Source organism: Podarcis raffonei, chromosome 15 (assembly GCF_027172205.1).
Source record: "Podarcis raffonei isolate rPodRaf1 chromosome 15, rPodRaf1.pri, whole genome shotgun sequence".
NCBI classification, from domain to species: Eukaryota; Metazoa; Chordata; class Lepidosauria; order Squamata; family Lacertidae; genus Podarcis; species Podarcis raffonei.
Genome location: NC_070616.1, coordinates 3,485,246 through 3,509,956, shown reverse-complemented (window position 1 = coordinate 3,509,956; position 24,711 = coordinate 3,485,246). Strand labels below are relative to the sequence as shown.

Genomic DNA, 24,711 nt, shown 5'->3' with positions numbered 1-24,711 from the left:
CACAGCGCCACCCGCGTCCCGAACAGAAGCATACCACGCTGCAAATTTTTGTTGCTGACCCTCCATATGAGTCTCTCTCTCTCACACACACAAACACACACAGTCTGCCTACACACATGCACGCAGCGGATTGTATCCAACCATGTTTTACTTGGGAGTAGACCCACCGAAATTAATGGACCCAAGTTAGTCGCTCCCATTATTTCCAACGGCACCTACTCTTCGCATTTTGTCTTTGTCCTGGGCTTCCGCATACCTTGTTCCCGAGAGCTAAACAGCTGTAATCGAACTCGCTTGACAGCTCTCGTCTAAGTTCTGCTATCTATAAAAAAGGCAAATATCTATATATTTGCTTCCTGCCTTGTTAAATACCGAGAGGGGCTCAGAGTCCTCATCTCCTCTTGGCTGGATGTCCTCCCTCCCTCCTTGCCACCTGCCCATAGCTGTTAATGTTTCCCTTTTTTTAAGGGAAATTCCCTTATTCCAAATAGGATTCCTCACAAGAAAAGGGAAAGGTTGACAGCTATGCTGACCTGACCTGCTTCTGACATTTCACTAAGCCTTGTCCCAATTCTTTTCAGCCATGAGGACTAGCCACTTGCTCCGAATTAGGCTCCGAGTTCCAGCACTCGAGGGCAGTGCCCTCCGGGAGCGCTATTATTCTTGATGGACGGTGGGGCCTGACTCATCATTAAAGTCTTATATATATATGTATCCAGTTTCACTGGCTCTCCCTTGCGTGGAGGAAAGCTTCTCAAATGTCCTGGTCTTGTGACGGTTACTTTGGACATGCCCCAGGTCCTCGGAGCCAGCCTCCTGCGGATCTCTGCTCACGGCAGACCGGCCCAAACAGCCTGCCCCTCCTTCATCTTTTATTGGCTCTGGAGAGACTTTAATCATCACCCTTTAGCCCAAAATCGTAGGGGCATGAGGACAAGGAGGTCCGAGTATCCGGCTTCTGAGTGAAGTCCGTTCTGCAGCTGTTAGATCAGACAAATCAGGCGCGTCTGTTTTTTAAAAAAGGAATCCACCCGGGAGAGCGGGTCCCTTTCTGCTTATGGATCTCGGAGCATCGTCCATCTCTAAGAAGACATCCCTCGAGGATTCAGCTGCTGAGCCACAGGCTTCCGCCCCAAGTTGCTGCAGGCAATTATGCCGATTTATTCCTTCCAACTTCTGGCAAGAAACAAAGAAAATTTTGGTGCTGGCAGGGCCGCTGGTAAGACCCCAAATCCGTGGTTAAGACGCCAGTTCTCTCTGCTGGCAAGACAACTTCCTTTCCCACTCTGAAGTTGATATCTGCCAGCTTTTGTCTCCGCTCTGTTCAGCCTGGGATAGCTAAGTCAGAGCGTGAAACTCTTAATCTTGGGGTTGTGAGTGCGAGCCTCTCATAGTCCCTTCCAGCTCTACAGTTCTGTGATTCTATGGACCTTGCTACTCACAGTTAAATTGCTGAGAGCTAAGTCATGGGTAGGCAAACTGAGGCCTGGGGCCCGAATCTGACCCATTTGCCTTCTAAATCCGGCCCGCGGATGGTCCGGGAATCAGTGTGTTTTTTACATGAGTAGAATGTGTCCTTTTCTTTAAAACGCATCTCTGGGTTATTTTGGGGGCCTGCCTGGTGTTTTTACATGAGTAGAAAGTGTGCTTTTATTTAAAACGCATCTCTGGGTTATTTGTGGGGCATAGGAATTCGTTCTCCCCCCCCACACACAAAAAATATAGTCCGGGCCCCCACAAGGTCTGAGGGACAGTGAACCGGCCCCCTGCTGAAAAAGTTTGCTGAGCCCTGAGCTAAGTTGATGGAGATGAACTCTGCTGCATAGTTCCCATCTAAAGTCTGATTTCAAGACCTCAGATCTGAGCTATCTAGCTGCTCTGGTTTCCAAATGTAGGCCAGTTTGGCTGCCAAGCTGGAGGTGCCCATATTAAAGGGTGGGCAGCGGGATTTTAATCGCCGCTAAATTCACAACGATGTCATTCCATTTTCCACAATCCGCACCATAAATTCTCAGCACAATATGACAGTTTTTAGGGTTATATGTCTTCAAATTTCCTTTAATTGTTTTTCCCCAACAGACACTCATCCAGTTACTCGTATTTATGATCCATGTCGTCAGCACAATATTCTGTGGCCACCTTGGCAAGGTTGAGCTGGCTTCTGTCACCCTTGCCATTGCGGTGAGTGTTTTTAAATATATGTGTGTGTGTGTGTCTGTGCGTATGTGTTTTAAAATGTCCCTGGACCTCTGCCGAGTTTCCTTGTTGCATCTCTGAATGAGTCAACGTCCAATCAGGATGTGTGCCCAGAACGGTGACTCATTCATAGCCAGACAAGGGAGCAGAAGACTCCTTCTAGAGAGGGCCATTGCTGGCCTTTCACACACTTTGGCTGGATTAGTAAAGCATGACTTGAATTTGGGAAAGACCTGTAGTTCAATAGTAGAGCACCTGCTCTGCATGCAGAAGGACCTGGGTTCAATCTCCAGCATCTCCTGGAGAGCTGCTGTGAGTCAGTGTTGACACTATTGAGCTCGATGGACATTAATCGATGGCCTGACTCAGTATAGGGCAGTTTCTTATGCTCCTGTTTAAATCATCCATTAGTTTGCTTTAGAACCACGAGGACTGGAATTCTGTCTTATTCTTATAGGATGAGTTCTAGCTCAGTGGTAGAATGCCTGCTTTGAGTGCAGAAGGTCCCAGATTCAGAGCCCAGGTGTGTCTGGGAAACACCCCTTGCCTGAAGCCCTGCAGAGATGCTGCCGGTCAGTGTAGACAAGCAAGCCAGGCCAATGGTCTGATTCAGCCTAGGGCAGCTTCCCATGTTCCTATTTTATTTGGAGTTTTTTGGTTTAGAAAACAGGTGGCTCAGCGGTAAGAAGGATGAGAAACCCCGAGAAGAGTTTGGCAGCTGAAAAGTTTAAGGGGTGGTTGTGTCTTCCCTGTGAGGAAAGGCGTTTGGGACATATCAGTTTAGAGAAAAGGCGAGTGAGAGGAGAACAGGGTAGAAGTTTGTAGAATTATTCACAGCATAAAGGTAAAGGGACCCCTGACCAGTCGTGGCTGACTCTGGGGTTGTGGCGCTCATCTCGCTTTACTGGCCGAGGGAGCCGGCGTACAGCTTCCGGGTCATGTGGCCAGCATGACTAAGCCGCTTCTGGAGAACCAGAGCAGCACACGGAAACGCCGTTTACCTTCCCGCCAGAGCTGTACCTATTTATCTACTTGCACTTTGATGTGCTTTCGAACTGCTAGGTTGGCAGGAGCAAGGACCGAACAACGGGAGCTCACCCCGTCGTGGGGATTCGAACCACCAACCTTCTGATCGGCAAGTCCTAGGCTCTGTGGTTTAACCCACAGCGCCACCCGCGTCCCTATTCACGGCATAGAGAAAAGTTCTTCTCCCTCTCTCATAATGCTGGAACTTGTGCACATGCAATGAAGCTGAATTTGTGAAGATTCAGGAGAGATGAAAGGAGGGACTTTGTCATGCAGCCCACAGTTAAACTACAGAACACACGAGGCAGTGATGGCCATCCACTTGGATAATAATAATAATTTACTATTTATACCCCGCCCATCTGGCTGAGTTTCCCCAGCCACTCTGGGATGGCTTTAAAGAGGATTAGACAAATTCATGAAGAGACGGCTCTGGGTGGCAGTGATGCTTCTAGATTCCAGTAGCTGGAAGCCACAGGAGGGGAGAGTTGCTCTTGTGCTCGGATCCTGATTGCAGGTTTCCCATAGGCATCTTGTTGGCCCCTGTGAGAACAGGATGCTGGACTAAAGGGGACATGGGCCTGATCCAGCAGGCTCTCCTTATGTTCTTAATAGTCAGTAGTGGGCTCGATGAACAAATAATTTATCCTGCTCAAAGGCAGGCAGTCTCTAATAATAATAATAATAATAATAATAATAATAATAAATTTATACCCCGTCCATCTTGCTGGGTTTCCCCAGCCACTCTGGGCGGCTTCCAACAAAGTATTAAAATACAGTGGTCTGTTAAACATTAAAAGCTTCCCTAAAGAGGGCTGCCTTCAGATGTCTTCTAAAAGTCTGGTAGTTGTTTTTCTCTTTGACATCTGGTGGGAGGGAGTTCCACAGGGCGGGCGCCACTACCAAGAAGGCCCTCTGCCTGGTTCCCTGTAACTTGGCTTCTCGCAGTGAAGACTCCAGACCATATGACTGTGCCATTCTTTCTAGCATTCAACAGTATATCCCCTCGATTTGTCTGCCTGTTAATTTCTCCCTCTCTGATGGTCCCTAGGTTATAAATGTAACAGGCATCTCTGTTGGATTTGGGTTGTCTTCAGCTTGCGATACATTAATATCACAGGTGAGTAATGGCTGGCTGCCGCTGTGTGTTCAAATTCTGGTGCATGAAACGTAGTCTGAGACAAGGCCAGCATCAAGGTGTGTCTTGCTTGAACATTTTGAAAGGCTGGTCGCTGGGAGGGAATCAGTGCTGGGTAAGACCAGTAGGGAAAGGAAACTCTGAAGATGGGACTAGTTTCAGTTTGTGTATAGTTTAGTAGCCGCAAACAGCTAAGTAAAATTTGTTCCCTATAATCCAGACTCTGTAGATGATTTGTAAGCTTGCAAAATGCTACAAGAACCTGTAGCCCTTCAGAAGTTGCTGGACTACAACTCCCATAATCCCCCTGACCGTTGGCCTTGCTGGGACTGACTCTGGGATAACCAGCCTCGTATAACCCACATGCTTAAATCTAATCAATGCGTGAAGGGGTTAAGACCATAGAGTAAGCTGTCCTGCTAGGCTTAACTAGGTCGCTCACCTTCACCTTAGGAGGAACTAGGTAATCATCTTTGTTCCCTCCCCAGTCTAGCTCAGAAGCTCAGCATGTGAAGAGGCTAAGCTGGAGCAACAGCTTAGCTGCATAGCTCTCACAAGCCATTCCTGAGTTTCTAATCTATACCAATAATTTAGGAACTTTCAGCACTGTAACAAAGCCAAGTTTTACTGCCTGTGCATTTCCCCCCTGAATGCTGTATGGAAAAGCACATGAATTTGACCTTTGGAGAGTTTGTAAGTAAAACATTTTAAAGTTACCAAACCTGTGGTCTTTTTCTATGCTAGAGGAAAATTTGGAAACCACAAAGGCATATGTTAAAGGTCGAAGAGCCTTTATTTCAGTGCTTTAAGAGTACTTGCCCCAAACCTGGATCTTGGCATCGAGGGAATTATCCTTTTATATCTATTATGCGAGTCAGAATCTAGTAATATCTGGAGGGCCACAGGCTCCTCACCTAGAGAAACAATGCCTTCTCTTTATAGAACATCCCAGAGCAGTGAAATATTGTGAATAAAACTCCTGTTGTGAGTTACCTTTGTGTGAAGGCTGGAGAGTTTCAATGATGCTTCTTCTGTTTTTTGGGACCTTCACCCACACGCCCCCCTCCCCAGACGTATGGAGGGAAGAATATGAAGAGGGTGGGCACCATCCTGCAACGGGGGATCCTCATTCTGCTGCTCTGCTGCTTCCCCTGCTGGGCCGTCTTCGTCAACACAGAGCAGCTCCTCTTACTCATCCGACAGGACCCAGATGTCTCCAGGTGGGGAGAAAGAAAAGGGAAATCCTCCACCCAGCAGTTTATTGGACATGAGGCTGATCATCGTGCATGCGAGTCCCCCCATTCCCATGTCCACACACAATACCCCATATTTCCAAAGGTGGCTGGTGCCCACTGGGGCTGGTAGGGCGGAAGACAGGGAGCCGAACAGCAGGTGGCGCCAAAACCAATGATAGGAAGAGACAGAGTCAATTAATGGCAAAACCAACTTCCATATTTTTTGCTCTATAAGACGCACCAGACCACAAGACACACCTAGTTTTTGGAGGAGGAAAACAAGAAAAAAAATATTCTGAATCTCAGAAGCCAGAACAGCAAGAGGGATCGCTGCGCAGTGAAAGCAGCAATCCCTCCTGCTGTTCTGGCTTCTGGGATAGCTGCGCAGCCTGCATTCGCTCCATAAGACGCACACACATTTCCCCTTACTTTTTAGGAGGGAAAAAGTGAGTCTTATAAAGCAAAAAATACGGTAATTCTTGCTTTGCCACCATCTTGCTCTCTGCTGAGTTATACAAGGGCGAAACTGAGGCCACAATTGCACCATACGTTCAAAGCACCACGATACCACTTTAAATGGTGGTGGTGGTTGTTATTAAATTTACTGCTAATTTATTTTGCTACAGGCAACTCAAAGCGACTTACAGAAACGAACAAGCACACCCACAAGTTGAAACCAGGAAGAAAAAGAAATACTTTAAAACATGCCACCCACTCTGAAAGGCCCTAGATCAGGCATGGCCAAACTTGGCCCTCCAGCTGTTTTGGGACTACAGCTCCCATCATCCCTAGCTAGAAGGACCAGTGGTCAAGGATGATGGGAATTGTAGTCCAAAAACAACCAGAGACCCAAGTTTGGGGAAACTCTACCCTAGATCATTAAAAGGCAAAGGTCTAGTTAAAAAAGGAATGTTTTTGACTGGTGCTTGAAGCTATATATCAATGGTTCCAGATTAGCCTTCCCCAAAGGATCATGGGAGCTGTAGTACATTAAGGATGCTGAGAGCTACTAGGAGACCCCATTTCCCCCTCACAGAGCTACAATTCCCAGAGTTCCCTGGGAAGAAGGATTGATTGATTAAGCCACCCTGGGAACTGTAGTTCTGAGGAGGAAACTGGGGTCTCCTAGCAACTCCCAACACCCATAAGAAACTACAGCTCCCAGAGTTCTTTGGGGGAAGGCCTGGTTCTTTAAAGTGGTGTCACAGGGCTTTAAACGTGCCCTGAGATTGAAGAGGGAGGGCACAAAGAGTTGGGGCTAGAGTGCCCTTTTCTGCAGTCATGATGGCCTTGAAGCGAGGGATTCTGGGATTGCTGCTGTATGCAATCGTTTTCTTGCTTTTCTTGTTACAATGGGACGCCCCCCCCAGGGATGGTAATGGAACTTGGGGAACAAATATCAGCTGCAGAATAAATTGCTATTGTTTTCTTTTGTTTTCTTTGCTATTTTGTTTTATTGCTCCAGGCTCACACAGGTTTACGTCATGATCTTCATCCCAGCCCTTCCTGTAAGTCTCCTAATGCATCCTGCTTTCTTTTGTTTTCTCGGTGGGGTCCTATAAGCGGAAGGAGTGGCAGTTCAGTGCTGGGAATACCTGCTTTGCTTACAGAAGGTCCCTCAGGTTCAGTCCTCTGCAGGTAGGTTTGGAGGTGGCCCCTGCCTGAAACCCTGGAGGGGCACTTCCAGGCCTCTTGTGCCTCTAGAAGATAGCCACAAGGCAGGCTGTGACCCAACTGGTCAAACTTTCCTCTGCTTCTATAAGGCAGCGCAGGTGCTACATTGGTTGAACTGCCACCTGTCGAAAGCCCCCGTTCGTTTTCCAAAAAGGGGCAACTCTGAGAAAAGGAGGTATAAAGAAGATGGATGCATCGCTGGGGGAACAGAGCATTAAATGCGTGGCGATTTCCCGCCTCCCCCAGTAGAAATAGACACAGGACACCGTGAATCAGGTTAATGGGCTAAAATTGGCCACAACTTTATTGGTTATAGGTAAGAGCGGTATTGGCTTAGGCATTGGTCCTATTCACTATCCGGCTTCAACCTGATTGCTTGAAGACCGGGAAGGGTTAACACCAGCAGGGGGAGCCCTGCTGATGCACATCAACTAGGTACACCCCCGGGGTCACCGCTCGGGGGGGGGCGCACTTTAGGCCCTGGCCTCCATAGGCTTCGGATGAGGCCACGCCCCCCGGAATCCTTTAACGGACTGTCCTTCAATATTTGGGGGAGGTGATGGCGCTCCTCCACCCCAACACATCTAAATAACAACACCCCTACCAGTGCCTAACCGCCAAGACCAAAGAAGTTGTGACGATTTGCTACGAGGCAGGCGAAAAACCAAATGGCCAGTGCCAATTTGCCAAGTGGAAAAAAATCCTACCAGGCCCATTAACGGCGACCAACCGAGGTCCATCGCAAGGTCATAAGGAAACCTGAAAAAGAAAAGGAGCGGGCGGGTGGGAAACATGATCAGCTGCGCCGGTCAAAGAGGGAGATCCCGGGGCTGCGCTCGCCTTAAATGCGGCAAGCCACACCCCCGAGTCAGCCGATTGGCTGGCTCGGGCGATGACGCGGCCTGAGGATTCCCCCGATCGCACAGGGCTGGAAACCAGCCCCCACGCTCGTGTTGGGGGCGTGAAGCCCGCAAGCCCACCTCCTCCGGATGTCGGAAGTGGCTTTTGCTCACACACTCCTGCTTTGGATCGCAGCTTGTATTCATTCCTCCTTGCTCCACAGGCGACGTTTATTTACCAGATCCAGATGAGGTACCTGCAGAATCAGGTAAGATGCTCTTTCTCTTGTTGGGGAAATAAAGGCAAGAAAGGGAGCTGAGCAGGCAGGAGGTTTCAATCCCCAGCATCTCCAGGGAGGCCTGGGAATATCTCCACCCCGACTGAAGCCCTTGCGGAGCCACTGCTGCCAGTCAGTGCAGGCAATACTGAGCAAGATAGGCTGACTCAGTTTAAAGGGGTGTAGTCCCTCGGACCCTCACAAGTGTCCCTGTTTTACAGGGACAGTCCTGGATTTACAGAAGCCATCATGGTTTCTGATTTCATCCCAGACTGTCCTGCTTTTCCTTAGGACATCCCTGTTTCCATCAGAGAAATGTTGGAGGGGATGGTCCCTGAGATAGTAGGTTGGCACCTTGTCTGCCTCCTTCCAGCAACTATTGCAGCTAATCTGGTGCCAAACTTTCCTTTGGACCTCCTCAGCGAGGCCGAGAGGGGGGTCTTTTTAATTTTGGCTCCCAGTACGTTTCCGAGCACAATTCAAAGTGTTGGTGCTGACCTTGAAAGCCCTAAACGGCCTCAGCCCAGTATACCTGATGGAGCGTCTCCACCCCCATCGTTCTACCCGGACACTGAGGTGCAGCTCTGAGGGCCTTTTGGCGGTTCCCTCACTGCGAGAAGCCATGTTTACAGGGAACCAGACAGAAGGCCTTCTCGGTGGTGGCACCCGCCCTGTGGAACATCCTTCCACCAGATGTCAAAGAGAACAAAAACTACCAGACTGTTAGAAGACATCTGAAGGCAGCCCTCTTTAGAGGAGCTTTTAATGTTTAACAGACCACTGTATTTTAATACTTTGTTGGAAGCCGCCCAGAGTGGCTGGGGAAACCCAGCCAGATGGGTGGGGTATAAATAATAAATTATTATTATTATTATTATTATTATTATTATTATTAGGGAAAGGTTGGTAGCTCAGTGGCAGAGCACCTGGTTCATCTCGTTGCTAAAATAATATCTTGTTTCAGAGGATCATCTGGCCTGAGGTTCTGTGTGGCATTGCGGGAAACATCGTCAATCTGATTGCAAATTATGTCTTCCTCTACCAGCTTCACATGGGCGTTAGGTAAATGAGCAACGGGTGGCAGGGCCAACCTGCATTTTGAACACACCGCCTACCCACCTTTTTCTTTCTTTCGTCGGTGGAACGCTAGGAATGTGTTGCAAAATCCCTTGTTTGTATATATCATGTCAAGGGTTTTGGGTGGGGACGTTCTTGGACGATCAAGGTCTCTGCAAGGTTGTTGTTTTAACAGCAAGCCCAGATCTACAACCAGAAAGAACCTCTCTTTAAAAGACAGTCTTACTTGCTCCTTAACTGCCTCCATCATGTCTGTGGAAGTAACAGTAATTCCTCCTTATCCCTGTTTCCTGCGTTTACCCACATTTTTAAATGCATTTCCCCTTTATTTTTCCTGGTTAGCTTTTTAAAAATTTGAAGGAGGTATACCGTATTTTTCCATGTATAAGACGAGTTTTTTTGCTAAAAAAAATTCAGTAAAAAAATTGCGGATCGTCTTATACCCAGGTGGTTAAAAGAAACACGACTCACCAGTAGCGTTGAAAGCTGCAAAAAAAAAAAAAGCTCCAAAAAAACTTCAACACAACAATTTTTGGCAATCCGCTCCAAAAAAGCTCAACAAAGTTGCTCAGTTTGATGTTTAAAATATTTATTTCTTAAGGGTTCAAAAAAGGGGTTTCCTTATACATGGGGGACTGAAAAGTATGGCAATTATATCACTTTCAACAGACCCATTGTGATCTTCGGTCCTTCAACGAAGTCTGTGCTGCTTTTGTTCATTCCCTCAGTTACTTCGATATTCAGGAATGGACCCGAACGGTGCGATGGGGTTGGCGCTTCCTGCCTGCACAAAGAAAGGGGGTGACCTCCCAAAGCCTGATTCTGGGGGTTGCCAACCTTTGTAGGCATGTGGGGACATTTGGGTGTCTGTGTGAACGCTGTGGAAGACATTATCCTCTATTACTTCTCTTCCCTCCTTCCCCAGATCAACACACACACACACGCACCACCAAAAGAGAGGATTTGGGTCTAACTCAAATCCAGCCGAATTCACCTGAGCCTTGAAAAGCACCATAGAGCATCACAAACTTTTTATCGATAACAACTAGTTAGACAAATTAAGGATCTATACAACTTTGTAACCTGCAGAGAATCGCATTTATAGAGAAATCAGGATTGGAACTGAGGGAAGTCGGGGGAAATGGGGGGGAAATTAAGGATGATATGCTTTAAGATAATATGCTTTGTTTAAATTCCTAATAAAAATTTAATTAAAAAAAGAAAAGCACCACAGAGCAGAAAGAGGGAAAGAGCGTTACTCTCTCAACTTCCTCCCTTACTTCTACGCATTTTTCTAGCGAGGGGGGAAAGTCACCCCCTTTGCCTACTTTAGGGGAGTAGTATATGGGCGGGCTCAGAGGGTTTGTGGGTGCCAAGGAAGGACCCGAAAAATCGGTCTCTAGCCCCTCACCTCATACGTTGCCAACCGTTTTACAACGCTCTACTATGTAATGTTTCCAACGTGGCCCTCGCTTATTTGTTAATCCCCCCCTCTTTCCTCATTCCAGGGGCTCTGCCTGGGCCAACACCATTGCACAGTATTCGCAAGCCATTGCCCTCTTCCTGTACATCAGATGGAAAAAGCTTCACGCTGAAACCTGGGGAGGTAACCTGCTTGTTTTCCCAGCGCCCCCGTCTCTTTCGAGTTTCCTTTCCCAGTTTCATGCTGGAAGTGCGACCGCAGGGATCATTCAGTTTGTAACTCAAGGGTTAATTCTGTTAAAGGCAGCTAGCCCAGAGGGAGGGGGGAGCTGTTGCTTAGCAACCATGCAGAGGGGCATGATCCTCCCTGAGGTAACACATGCTCTGATTGGAGGTGTAGCTTTGAGGGCATTTTCTCCCCTCTGGTTGAATGTCTCTCTGCTGTACACAAGACCTGCTTTAAAAAGACAAAACCTCTATGTCTGGTTCTCTTCAAATTTATATGCTGCTTTTGTCCAGTTTCCTCAGTGAAGTGTTATCAGGACTTTTCTCTTGGGCCTCTGTTATTTAAGTGACTTTGCCAGCTTCACGTACATAACAAATGTTGCCTCATCAGAAAATAGAATTGAAATCTGCCCTGTTTTTTTCTCCCTTTCTTCCCTGCTCTCTCTAAATCCTAGGATGGTCCACCGAATGCCTCCAGGAATGGGACGTGTTTATGGCCTTAGCTGTTCCCAGCATGCTCATGACCTGCATTGAATGGTGGACCTTCGAAATCGGAAGTTTTATGATAGGTCAGTGGGAGGGGAGGTGTCATGGGCAGTGGGAGGGGCCAGAAGACCAAGCCAATCACATTGGAGCATGGCAGTTACAATACAATACCCAGATCCCACTATCTGCAAGGCTAGGCTGGTGACATAATTGCACAGGCACCAATTGCAGCTCAGGAGCTGAGGCAGAGACAACAACCAGTGCCCTGTTAAGTTTTTATTCCTTTACACACACACACACACACACACACACACACACACACACACACACACCATTTATTTATATAATCTGTGGCTCAAAATGTGGAATGTAGAACTTGGCTAATGTTTTATATAATGAATTTTACCATGCAAATAGTAAATAATACATACCCCCTCCTAGCAGAAAAAGCACGTAATACATACAGTGGAACCTTGGTTTTCGAGTGTCTTGGAATCCGAACGTTTCGGTTTTCAGACGCCAAAAACCCGGAAGTAATCGCTTCTGTTTTTGAAAGTGCCTCGGAAGTCGAATGTTTCAGAAGTCGAATGGTCTTCGAGAACGGATTATGTTCGACAACTGAGGTTCTACTGTACAAGTACAGATTCTGAAAAATAAAAAATGACACCAACCTTACAAACATTTAAAGCTATGGAACTAGAGTGGACCCTCGAGTTACATACCTCTTTGGATACGTAACTTTTGGGTTGCGAATGCTGCAAACCTGGAAGTGCCATCTCCAGTTATGGACTTTTCAGGTTAAGTACGGACCCCTGGAACAAATTTAATTCATATCCGGCGGGTTCACTGTATTAGATTGACAAATACTGTACTTTTCCATGTATAAGACTAGGTTTTTTCCTTGAGAAATCATGCTAGAAAATGGGGGTCGTCTTATACATGGGTAGTGAATAGGGTGGACGTTAGATTGGTTGCTGCTGCGGCTGTTCGTGGCCATTGTGCATGTTATTGGTTGCTGCGTCAATGGGTGGTGTTGATTGGCTGATGCTGCGGCAATTGGGCGGGCGATCGGCAGCTTCTGCCGACATTGGGACAGACAGGAGGCGGATTTTGTGATGCGTGCGGGAGAGTGATTTCCGGCACCCCCCCCCTAAAAAAAGCTCTACAACCCTGGGGAACCCTCCGCAAAAAAGTTCAACAACTCTGTGCCATCTCCTCCCATTTTCTGAAATTTGAGTCCCCCAAAATAGGGGGCGTCTTATACAATGAGGCGTCTTATAGATGGAAAAGTACAGTAAATATCACCTCACTTCCTGTATACAGCATTAAACTATTTCCAAACAACAGGAGAGCAAGAAAATAAAATTATGGCTAATACTTCTTACTTTTTAAACTCCCTGCTCCCTGGTTATAAAGGGGTTTGTCTCAGTAGCAGCTCACATTCTTGGGGAGACTCCTGAGAGCTGGAGAGAGATGCCTTAAGGGCTGCAAAGTTTTGAATGTTTCAATGCTTTGAATGTGGACATGTCTAAAGCCCAGCACAATCTTCTGTCAATGATTCCCACGTCCTGCCTTCCCTCCTCCCTCAATTCCCCCCAACCCAGGTCTCCTCGGTGTCTTAGAGCTTTCGTGCCAATCCATCATTTACGAAGTGGCCACAATCGCCTACATGGTAAGACCTTCTTCTGTGCTGCGTCACGTACAAATTATTATAGTGTTACATTTTGGGGTGGGTGGGTAGGACAAGTCTGGACGATGCCCTTGGGTCGCTGTGATCCTGTACAGGTTAAAGGTAAAGGTACCCCTGCCCGTACGGGCCAGTCGTGTCCAACTCTAGGGTTGTGCGCTCATCTCACTTAAGAGGCCGGGAGCCAGCGCTGTCCGCAGACACTTCCGGGTCACGTGGCCAGCGTGACGAAGCTGCTCTGGCGAGCCTTGCACCAGCGCAGCACACGGAAATGCCGTTTACCTTCCCGCTATAAAGCGGTCCCTATTTATCTACTTGCACTTAGGGGGCCTTTCGAACTGCTAGGTGGGCAGGAGCTGGGACCGAACGGCGGGAGCTCACCCCGCTGCAGGGATTCGAACCACCGACCAAACGATCAGCAAGTCCTAGGCACTGAGGTTTTACCCACAGCGCCACCCGCGTCCCTTACAGGTTGGGTCTGAGCAAAAGAGGACTCTGAACTGGTCAGACGAGTTTCTTTGTAAGATAATGGCCAGCAAAGTGCCCTCATCAGCATCTCAAAAGAGCAAGCTGTGTTGCCATAGAGACAACATGGGGGAGCCTTTTCCCCATCTCACCTGGCTTGGCACCTAGTCATCCTAGGAGGGAGAACAATAGGTTCGGGGGCAGGTGAATACTTTTTTGTTCCAGCAAACTCTGGGGAAGGATGGATGTCGTTTTATTGCAATTACTTTGTATTGCTTTAATAGCTTTTATATATGTATGTATATATGGGGACGCGGGTGGCGCTGTGGGTTAAACCACAGAGCCTAGGACTTGCCGATCAGAAGGTCAGTGGTTTGAATCCCAGCAACGGAGTGAGCTCCTGTTGCTTGGTCCCTGCTCCTGCCAACCTAGCAGTTTGAAAGCACGTCAAAGTGCAAGTAGATAAATAGGTACCACTCCAGCGGAAAGGTAAACGGCGTTTCTGTGCACTGCTCTGATTCACCGGAAGCAGCTTAGTCATGCTGGCTGCATGACCCGGAATCTGTCTGTGGACAAACGCCGGCTCCCTCGGCCAGTAAAGCGAGATGAGCGCCGCAACCCCAGAGTCGTCTGCGACTGGACCTCACGGTCAGGGGTCCCTTTACCTTTACCTTATAGATGTATATAGTTTTAATTCTATCGGTATTTAATTGCTTTTTAATGACCCCCCCTTTGTTTTTAGTGGTTCTTGTTTCTATCTGTAAGCTGCCCTGACTCCCCGTGGGGGTATAAATAGATATATAATTAGAATAATAATAACGATGGGCCGAGTGGGACTGTGTGTGTGTGTTTGAGAGTTTCAGCTGATGGTGGAAAGAGGAGAGACAGAGGCTTGTCTTGCTCTGTGCTGGACCCAGAGCTATAACACAATCTGCTGGGGTGTTCATGCTGTGAGCTCCTGCATCCAATGCCCAGGTTGTCTAGACATGTAAGCAAAACCATATACCCTGAAATCTCCACCGACCTTCATTCTCTCGCTGCTCAGAGAGAGAATGTATATCATATATTTTATATATACCGTATTTTTCACTCTATAGGACGCACTTTTTCCCCTCCAAAAATGAAGGGGAAATGTGTATGCGTCTTATGGAGCGAATGCAGGGGGGAGGCAGGCAGGAAAAGCCCCCAAAAGCCGCACACAAGCTCTACGCGGCTCTTGCGGGCTTTTCCTCAGGAGGGAGAAGGGACTGACGCGGCCAGTCAGTCCCTTCTCCCTCCTCGTAGAAAAGCCCACAGGAGCTGCACGCTCCTTAAAGGGTGTGCGGCTCCTGTGGGCTTTTGCGGGAGGTGGGGGTATTGCCATAGCCCCGCTCAGCCTCTCCCGGCTGGAGAGGTTGCGCGCAGCTATGGCAGAAGCCAAGATAGCAAGCGGGATGCGTCCTGCTCGCTGTCTTGGCTTCTTTCCTCTTTGGGGCTGGGGGGGGAACCCAGGTTTCCCCCGGCAGCCCCAAGAAGCTCGCAGAGCAGCGGGAAGGCTGCGCACCTTTCCGCTGCTCCCCGACCTGCTCTTTGGGGCTGGCGGTGGACTTCCCCCCCACCAGCCCCAAAGAGCAGGTCGAAAGGAACCCGAAGCCTGGAGAGCGAGAGGGGTTGATGCGCACCAACCCCTCTCACTCTCCAGGCTTCCAAGGTAGCCACTTGAAGGTGACTGAATGCATCTTGAACGGCACCTTGTTTTAGAGGGGGAGAACAAGGGGGAAAAACTCTCCCCCTCTCTGCGCAGCGCCTCCTATGGTCGGGTGCGTCCTATAGAGCGAAAAATACGGTATATGGATATATGGGTGGGGCAAAAGTTGCAGAAACTGCCCATTGCATAAGTAACCCATGATATTATTTAGGATGTATGGGCATGTTTAGAAGAATGGCAGCTTGAAATTTTTCAGGGCGGCGGTGGTTTCTTAAAGGCGAGATGCTTCCAGTGAACATACACACACAATCTACGATCCCGAAAGATTTGGTTAAGGTGTCAAAAGCAACACTGTCCTTTCCAGATTCCATTTGGGATCAGTGCATCTGTTAGCGTCCTGGTGGGCAACGCCTTAGGGGCTGGGAATTTCGAGGAAGCCCGGAAATCCTTTGTGGTCTCCATTTTGTGCACAGGTACGTGGAATTTGGGACACGGGTGGCGCTGTGGGTTAAACTACAGAGCCTAGGGCTTGCCGATCAGAAGGTCGGCGGTTCGAATCCCCGCAACGGGGTGAGCTCCCGTTGCTCGGTCCCTGCTCCTGCCAACCTAGCAGTTCGAAAGCACATCAAAGTGCAAGTAGATAAATAGTTACCGCTCTGGCAGGAAGGTAAACGGCATTTCCGTGTGCTGCTCTGGTTCGCCAGAAGCGGCTTAGTCATGCTGGCCACATTACCCAGAAGCTGTACGCCGGCTCCCTCAGCCAATAAAGCGAGATGAATGCCGCAACCCCAGAGTCGGTCACGACTGGACCTAATGGTCAGGGGTCCCTTTACCTTTATGTGGAATTTATCAGCAAGCTCTTCTCATTTCATAGAACTGCAGAATTCGAAGGGACCCCGGGAGCAGTCATCTAGTCCAACCCCCCGCAATGGAACACAGTTATTTCATCTCATACCATGTCCCCCTTGGCAGCCATTTTGTGACTGGCTCCCACATAATTTTCTCGACATTCAAAATGGCCCCCTGAACGGTTGCCAACCCCTGTTTTAACCCTTCTTGGGACAAAGAAGGCAAAAGCCATAACTTTTCCCCTCAAGGCATTGCAGGACAGTTGGGCGCCAACCATAGGGTTAAACATTAACCCTTTTTTGAGAGCAACAGTTACAGTAATCGCCACCTTTCTACTATTTGCACTCTCTGGCTTGTGTCTGATGCTAGTCCTACCTAGAGTAGACCCATTTAAAATAGTGGGTATGACTAACTTGGGTGTCTGTCAATTTCAGTGGGTAAAACTTAAACTTATAAACTCTCTTTTATCTTCTCCAGTGTTTTTTTTCCTGCTGATGGGCACCCTGACAGCATCCACAAAGGACGTCCTAGCTTATATATTTACCAGCGATGAGTAAGTCACAAACCATGTTTTTTAGGCTGACAATAATACTTAGCATCAATATGGTGCCAAGTCCACACCTTACATTTAAAGGTGCTACGATGTCACTGTAAACAGTCATGGCTGCCCCCAAAGAATCCTGGGAACTGTAGTTTGTTGAGGGTGGTTAGGAGACCCCTTATTCCCCTCACGGAACTACAATTCCCCAGGTTCCCTGGGAAGAGGGACTGAATGCTAAACCACTCTGGGAATGGAATAGGAGTCTCCTAACAACGCAGGTGGCGCTGTGGGTTAAACCACAGAGCCTAGGGCTTGCCGATCAGAAGGTCTTTAACGACTCTCAGCCTACTGTCCAAAATCAAGGCCTCATCTGCAATATATATTTAAAGCAGTTTCATGCCACCTTCAATAGTTGCAGTTTTGGTATGCATACACACCTCGCCTGGCGTGTTCTGAGCGATGCCAATTTTTCTTCTGTGAAATGGATATACCGTATTTTTTGCCCCATAGGACGCACTTTTTCCCCTTCCAATGTGTGTGCATCCTATGGGGCGAATGCAGGCTTTCGCTGAAGCCTGTAGAGCGAGAGGCATCGGCGTGCACCAACCCCTCTCGCTCTCCAGGCTTCAGGAAGCTATCCGCAAGCCTTGCGCGCCTGGCAGGAGTTCCCGCGGGCTCACAAGGCTTGCGGGCAGCAGCCTGCAGCCCGAAGCACGGGGCGCCCTCCGGAGGGCGCCCCATGCTTCGGGCAGGTGTGCGCAAGGCTTGGGGCGGCAGCCGCGGCTGGGGGGGTAAATATATTTTTTTTATTCATTCCCCCCCCCCAAAAAAAACCCGAGGTGCGTCCTATGGGCCGGTGCGCCCTATAGGACGAAAAATACGGTATTTGCGGTGACTGCAACAGTTCTGTGAGATTTGCAAAGGTGTTCCTGGCTCAAAAAGGTTTAGGAACCCATGAAACAAGAGATAAAACACCGAGGGCATGCGGCCCTCAAAGTAGAAGAGGTTCCTTTACCCCGGACATCCCAACGCCCCTGTGAAGAAGGCCGCTGTTATTTACCTCACCCTGCAGAGGGAGTGTGTGCTTGTCTGGAATAAGCTGAGGGGTTTAAGAGTGGGAAACCGGGACTCCATTAAATCTGAGATTCCCCTGTTTATACTATTAGCCGTAGCAGAGAGGCCTGAAATTCTGTGATTTCTTGTCATGCAGTCAGAACTTGGCGACAAGCTGCACCATTGTTATTAAAAGGAGGAATTTCTTTGAGTTGACAGATTGGCTTAGGAACAAAAAATAAAGCAAGACAAATGTTTCTGGGAACTCGGCTGGGGCAGAATGCAGAGTCTGAGGCATTTAGGGGGTAGAGGGGCAGTTTTAGTCTGGTATCTCGGGCACATTGATGTGGCCAGAACACAGGTTGTTCCTTCGAATTAAATGGCATCCTTTCATAGAATCATAGGATTGTAGAGTTGGAAGAGATCCCAAGGGTCATTTAGTCCAGCCCCCTGCAATACAGGAATCTTTTGTCCAGTGTGGGACTCGAACCCAGGACTCTAAGATTAAGAGCCTCATGTTCTACTTACTGAGGTATCCCTTTTTGTTTTCTGTCTCTCTGCAAATAGGGAGGTAGTTGAGCTCGTGGCAAAGGTGATTCCCGTCTACGTTGCTTTCCACCTCTTTGAAGCCCTTTGTGTGAGTATATTCACTTTTAAGGGAAATAGGGTGGGGAGTGGTCTCTCATCTTGTTTAATAATAATAATAATTTATATTTATACTCCGCCCTCCCCGGCCAAAACCGGGCTCAGAGCGGCTAACATCAAATGTATAGCACATTAACATAAAATCAGGCAATCAATTAAAATACATCCTAATATCAGATCAGGAAGTTGAATTGAGGTTGGGTTGGGTTTTTTTTAATGCTTTGCACAATGCACAACCTACTCCTGCCTTCCTAAGGAGAGGTCTAATCCAGTCCCAACAAAAGAAGAATGGATATTAAAAACTTACGGAATATGCAGAAATGGCAGAAAATACTGGAAAAATAAGAAATCAAGATAGCAAACTTTTTATAAACGAATGGAAATGGTTTGTTTAATATTTACAAACAAATTGTAAACTGATAAGAACATTGGCAGGATTGTTGTAATAACCTGCAGTTTCATAAAAATATATATTTACCCCCAGAAGGTAACCCCCGTGTGAGACGCGATTGTATTGTAACCCCTTCTTCTCCTCTTTGCAGTGTACCACCAGCGGGGTCCTGCGTGGCACCGGGAAACAGAAGCTTGGCGCCATCTTCAACGCCGTCGGGTACTACGCCGTGGGATTGCCAGTGGCCATCGTGCTGGTTTTCGTGGCCAAAATGGGACTCATAGGTACCGCCTTAATACCAAGTTCGCTCATCGGTCCGTCTGGCTCAGTATTGCCCACACTGGTTGGCTGTGGCTTTCTGGCGCTTCAGGAAGGAGTTCCTAATCTTCTACCTGGAGGTGCCATTGGGGATCGAACCTGGGACCTTCTGCATGCAGGCCAGACACTCTGCCCCTGACCTATAGCCCCCGTTGACCCTTCTGTGTGGTCTCTCTCCATCTTCTCCCTCAGGCCTCTGGCTGGGCATGTTGATATGTGCCCTTATCCCTTGCATATGTTCTATAACCTACATTGGCCGGATGAACTGGAAGCAGGCGGCTGAGGAGGTAGGGAGATTTATAATAAATAATAATAATAATAATAATAATAATAATAATAATAATAATAATATTTTATTATTTATACCCCGCCCATCTGGCTGAGTTTCCCCAGCCACTCTGGGCGGCTTCCAATCGAATGTTAAAAACAATACAGCATGAAATATTAAAAACTTCCCTAAACAGGGCTGCCTTCAGATGTCTTTTAAAGATAAGATAGCTACTTATTTCCTTGACATCTGGTGGGAGGGTGTTTCACAGGGCGGGCGCCACTACCGAGAAGGCCCTGTACCTGGCTCCCTGTAACTTGGCTTCTCGCAGTGAGGGAACCGCCAGAAGGCCCTCAGCGCTGGACCTCAGTGTCCGGCTGAACGATGGGGCTGGAGACGTTCCTTCAGGTATACTGGACTGAGGCCATTTAGGGCTTTAATGGTCAGCACCAACACTTTGAATTGTGCTCGGAAACGTACTGGGAGCCAATGCAGATTTGATTAAAGGGTGGGGCTTTTTTCTTTTCTCTGGGGGCTGCATTCCCTGTGCCGGGGCTGTGTGTTGGCAGCGAGTGGAGCCACAGGCAAAAGTGTTCCGGATTAACTGATCTGGAGTGAAGACCACTCTGCTTCCGTTTTCCCTGTAATAATTTCCCAGCTGGATCAGGGCAAAGCGAGCCCACCTAGCCCAGTCAGAAACCCACAAACAGGGCTGAAGGACAGCAGCGAAGCTCCCCCCACTCACGACCCCATGATGGGCGAAAGTTTCCTGCACTGCGGGGGGTTGGACTAGATGACCCCCAGGTCCCTTCCCAACTCTACAATTCTCCTGATTCCCTGGTAAGAACGTGGCCGCCTTGGCTCGTAGCTGCCGACGGACCCCTCTGTGGATTCGTCAAATTCTCCTTTGAAGCCACTCAGATCAGAACCAACAGATGTGCCCAGGTGAAAAAGGAACAAATGCGAAGGAAGAACGGGGCAGCGTCGGGGCCGCATAAAATGATGTCAGGGGCCACATGAGGCCCACCGGGACAGCAGGAGATATGTTGGAGTAGAAAACAATAAGATGGCCAAGGAGAGTTAATTTTCTATTGTTTCTTTTTCCTGTTTTTATCTTGTGAGTCACTCCAGGGTAAAACTGGAAAATTATTGCAAGCACCGAACATAGAAGCTGCCTTACCTTGATCCAGCCCCTTGGTCTATCCAGCTCAGTATTATGGACACTGGCTGGCAGCCACTCTCCAGAGTTTGGGGCAGGGAGTCTCCCCACCCCCACCCCACCTGGAGATGCTGCCAGGGACTGAACCTGGCACATTCTGCATGCCAAGCAGGGGCTCCAGGCACTGAGCTGCCGCCCTTCTCCCTGCGGAGAGGTCCTAGATACCTTAAAAAAACACCTAAATCCCTGGCCGCTTCCTTAACGAACTGTCTGGATACGCCCTCCAGGCTCAGCACCGTGCAGGATTGACCCAGAGGCTGCCCCCGGAGGGTTTGAACTCGGCTCCCGTCCCAACCAAGATGGCTCCTTCTTCCGGTATGGAACACGGGTTTGTTTTTTGCTTGCTTGATCCTCAAAGGAGGTCCAGTGTCTGTCGCCATCAGAAGTGTGGTCGCTTTTCAACTGCAAGGCTTAGAAACAGGGGAACCGGCAGCCCTCCTTCTGGGCTGCATCAATAGGAGTATAGCATCTAGATCAAGGGAAGTAATAGTGCCACTGTATTCTGCTCTGGTCAGACCTCACCTGGAGTACTGTGTCCAGTTCTGGGCACCACAGTTCAAGAAGGACACTGACAAACTGGAACGTGTCCAGAGGAGGGCAACCAAAATGGTCAAAGGCCTGGAAATGATGCCTTATGAGGAACGGCTAAGGGAGCTGGGCATGTTTAGCCTGGAGAAGAGGAGGTTAAGGGGTGATATGATAGCCATGTTCAAATATATAAAAGGATGTCACATAGAGGAGGGAGAAAGGTTGTTTTCTGCTGCTCCAGAGAAGCGGACACGGAGCAATGGATCCAAACTACAAGAAAGAAGATTCCACCTAAACATTAGGAAGAACTTCCTGACAGTAAGAGCTGTTCGACAGTGGAATTTGCTGCCAAGGAGTGTGGTGGAGTCTCCTTCTTTGGAGGTCTTTAAGCAGAGGCTTGACAACCATATGTCAGGAGTGCTCTGATGGTGTTTCCTGCTTGGCAGGGGGTTGGACTCGATGGCCCTTGTGGTCTCTTCCAACTCTATGAGTCTATGATTTTATGATTCTATGAAAGCCCAAGTGTAGCGTCAAAATGCCCATTAACACCAACCCCACAGATGCAAAGGGAAGGGGCTATGCCATTGGGCTGCTGATTTGGTTGGTTTAAAAAAACAGACTGGGGAAAGTCATGTCCCCCTGCCCCCACAAACTTATTTTAACCACCCGCTGCTCCGTAGCACAAAGGGGTCAGTGCCAGGGCTAGATTTAGGTTTGATGAGTCCCTAAGGTAATGGGGCCCTTTGTACGTCCAGCTGTCCTTTGTAAACAACAAATCACCGCTGTTTTTTGTGTTGAATATATGCTATATGGTAATTTATGGACCTAATAGGTATCTAAAGCCATTTGCACATAACAAAAGGCTAGCAGGCAGGGCCTATTATTTACATCATAGGAGCCTACACAACACAAAACCCTGTTGCTGTATGTAGGTTTTATTTTATTTGTTTTCTTATCTTATACAGTGGTACCTCAGGTTAAGAACTTAATTCGTTCTGGAGGTCTGTTCTTCACCTGAAACACTTCTTAACTTGAAGCACCACTTTAGCTAATGGGGCCTCCCGCTGCTGCGGCGCAATTTCTGTTCTCATCCTGAAGCAAAGTTCTTAATCTGAGGTAATATTTCTGGGTTAGTGGAGTCTGTAACCTGAAGTATATGTAACTGTACTGTGTTTTGGAAACGTACATCCAGGTTTTTTTCCCTTTACATCTTTTGGGGGCCCGCAAGAGAGGTGGGCTCTAAGTTATAGCCTGTTTAGCTTATATGTAAATTTGCACCTGATTGTTTTGTCTAACGTGGGGCTCGAACCCTGAGACTGAAGAGTCTCACGCTCTGGCCACTGAGGCGCAATGCTTCAGAAACCATGAGCAGAAATGGTTTCTGAAGGTGAATCATGGCTGGAACCTTTCGTGCCGCCATGAAGAAAAGGTAGGATATTTGACCGTGTGCTGCTCCCCTTGACAGCGAGCGAAGTCCAAGCGAGGGCAGAGTGAGGAAAATGGATGGCAGAGGCCTCCAGAATTCTGTTCTCACAGCAGCTAACCAGATGCCAAGCTGACAGTTGTCTCTCTCTTCTTCTCCGCCTGCTGCAGGCCAGACAGACGCTCAGAACGGAGCCGTCCTCCTTAGTTTCTCCAAGACCGACGGGCCAACTTACCAGCTCCGGCTGCAGGATGAGACGGTGACAGGCCTCTCCACTGTGGGAAAAGTCCTGACTACAAGGCAACTGATCATCCAGAGGGGACTGGCCGTTGCAGCTGCCGTCGTCATCCTGGCCATCGGCGTCACGATTCGGTTCTTCACCGTTAAAGATTAGGGATATATTCACACACACACACACACACACCCCATTTTGGTTGGTCCAGGAAGGAGACAGAGGGAAGGGGTCCTGTTTGACTTAGAAGCAAGAAACTGGACCCCAAACTAGCTGGGCGCAGGGCTGTGTTTTGATGTCATCAGTGAGTGCAGGATGGACTTGAACCCAGGACTTGGTGGCGCAAGAAACCCAGCTCCGGCTCAGAGAGGGATAGCCACACTGCTGCCTGCCAGATGTCACTGTGCTACACTCCCATCATCCCTTGCAGTTGGCAGCCATGTTGGCTGGGGCTGATGGGAGTTGGAGTCCAACCGTTGCCTACCTCTGGCAGGGCAAAAACCATGCTGCGGAGAGGAAGGGCTGCCTCTCGCTATGTTCTGCTCAAGAGTTGACCAAAACTGAAATGAATGGGCCTCCGTCAGCTGTGCCCATTAATGTCAATGGGTCTACTCTGAGTAGGATGCAACCATGAAACGATATCAATAAAGCGCTCAAAGGTCAAATCAAGAAAAACTCTTAATCATTAAAAAGCTTCAACCCACTCTCGAGTTTAATCATGTTATATTTGCAGCTTGCGTAAGTTACAAGGATACACCCACGTTTCTTAAACATACAGAGAGAGAAATATATCCATCTTCCCATATAAAATATTTTGATAATAATTCTAAACTCACGTCAGTTCTTTCGTTCTCTGCATCTAAAATACTTTATGTAAGAAGTGTTTATTTTAAAGGGGAAAGAATGAAAGGAAGAGAAATCCTTGGAAAAGGTCAGTTGGAAACAAATCTATAGATCGCTCTGGTTGAATTTAATCCACCTTCCAGCACAGAAATGGGATGAGTCAGTTGTAGTGAATCAGACCAGCCTCCACTGGTGCCTTCCAGAGGGTTGGGACTACAAGTCCCATCGGCCTCAGCCAACCTGATGGATTTTGTAGTCCCAAAACATATTGGAAGATGCCAGGTTGCGGGGAGGCTGTATTAAAACGCCCATCTCGGAAACTTCTCTTTTAAAAAACAAATCCCTTTCTCTTCTCCCTCTTTGCAGTGAACTCTGGGAACTGTAGCTCCGGGAAGGGAACTTGGAATCTCCTAACAAGTCCGAGCACCCTTATCCAACTACAGCTCCCATAATTTTTTTGGGGGGGAAGCCATGACTTTTGAAAATGGCATCACAGTGCTTTAAATGTGATGGGGTTGACATCTGGAAGGTCACAGGTTCCCCACCTCTGGGCGTCGAGGCGTGCGGCCTGAAATCGGTCACACAAACACACCCTAAGGCCGCTTCACTGGGCTGGTGTCACTTTGCAAGCCAAATCAGACTGGGCAGCTGGCCTGCAGCCTGTCTGGATTTTGCAGGACTCCCAGCTCCAGATCAGCCCCAGGCAGCCTGGTCAGGGATGCTGGGAGTCCTGCAAAATCCAGAGGTTCTCTACCTCCACCAGATACAAGAAGGTATTTGGCACAGAGTTAGGCCAGAAACCAGCCTGCTCTCTCGCACAGCGCCCTTTCGTTTTGCAACGGGACAACTGCCAATAAGCTTCTGGCAGGCGATACCCTAACCCTCTGTAATCCTAAGCAGAAATTCGTGACTGTTTCTGCGTGGACAACTCTGGGACAGAAGCGGTTTAAGGGTCCAAATTTTCTG

General features: G+C 48.4%; 1 protein-coding gene across 2 annotated transcripts; it reads left to right on the top strand.

Moving 5' to 3' along the window:
- Positions 1-1,018: 1,018 nt before the first annotated feature.
- LOC128403186 (multidrug and toxin extrusion protein 1-like) lies at positions 1,019-23,606 on the top strand. Of its 2 annotated transcripts, XM_053367855.1 has the most exons (17): positions 1,019-1,219; positions 2,080-2,181; positions 4,274-4,342; positions 5,432-5,580; positions 7,061-7,103; positions 8,333-8,377; positions 9,351-9,448; positions 10,972-11,069; positions 11,566-11,679; positions 13,201-13,268; positions 15,800-15,908; positions 16,762-16,837; positions 18,446-18,515; positions 19,066-19,198; positions 19,425-19,519; positions 20,947-21,034; positions 22,841-23,606. In XM_053367855.1, exons 1-17 carry the CDS (start codon positions 1,058-1,060, stop codon positions 23,062-23,064), a joined length of 1,743 nt encoding a protein of 580 aa, XP_053223830.1. In that variant the 5' UTR covers positions 1,019-1,057; the 3' UTR covers positions 23,065-23,606. The 2 variants fall into 2 exon arrangements, with proteins under 2 accessions (XP_053223830.1, XP_053223831.1); XM_053367856.1 differs by lacking the exons at positions 1,019-1,219; positions 2,080-2,181; positions 4,274-4,342; positions 5,432-5,580 and adding an exon at positions 6,677-6,914.
- The last annotated feature ends 1,105 nt before the right edge of the window (positions 23,607-24,711 follow it).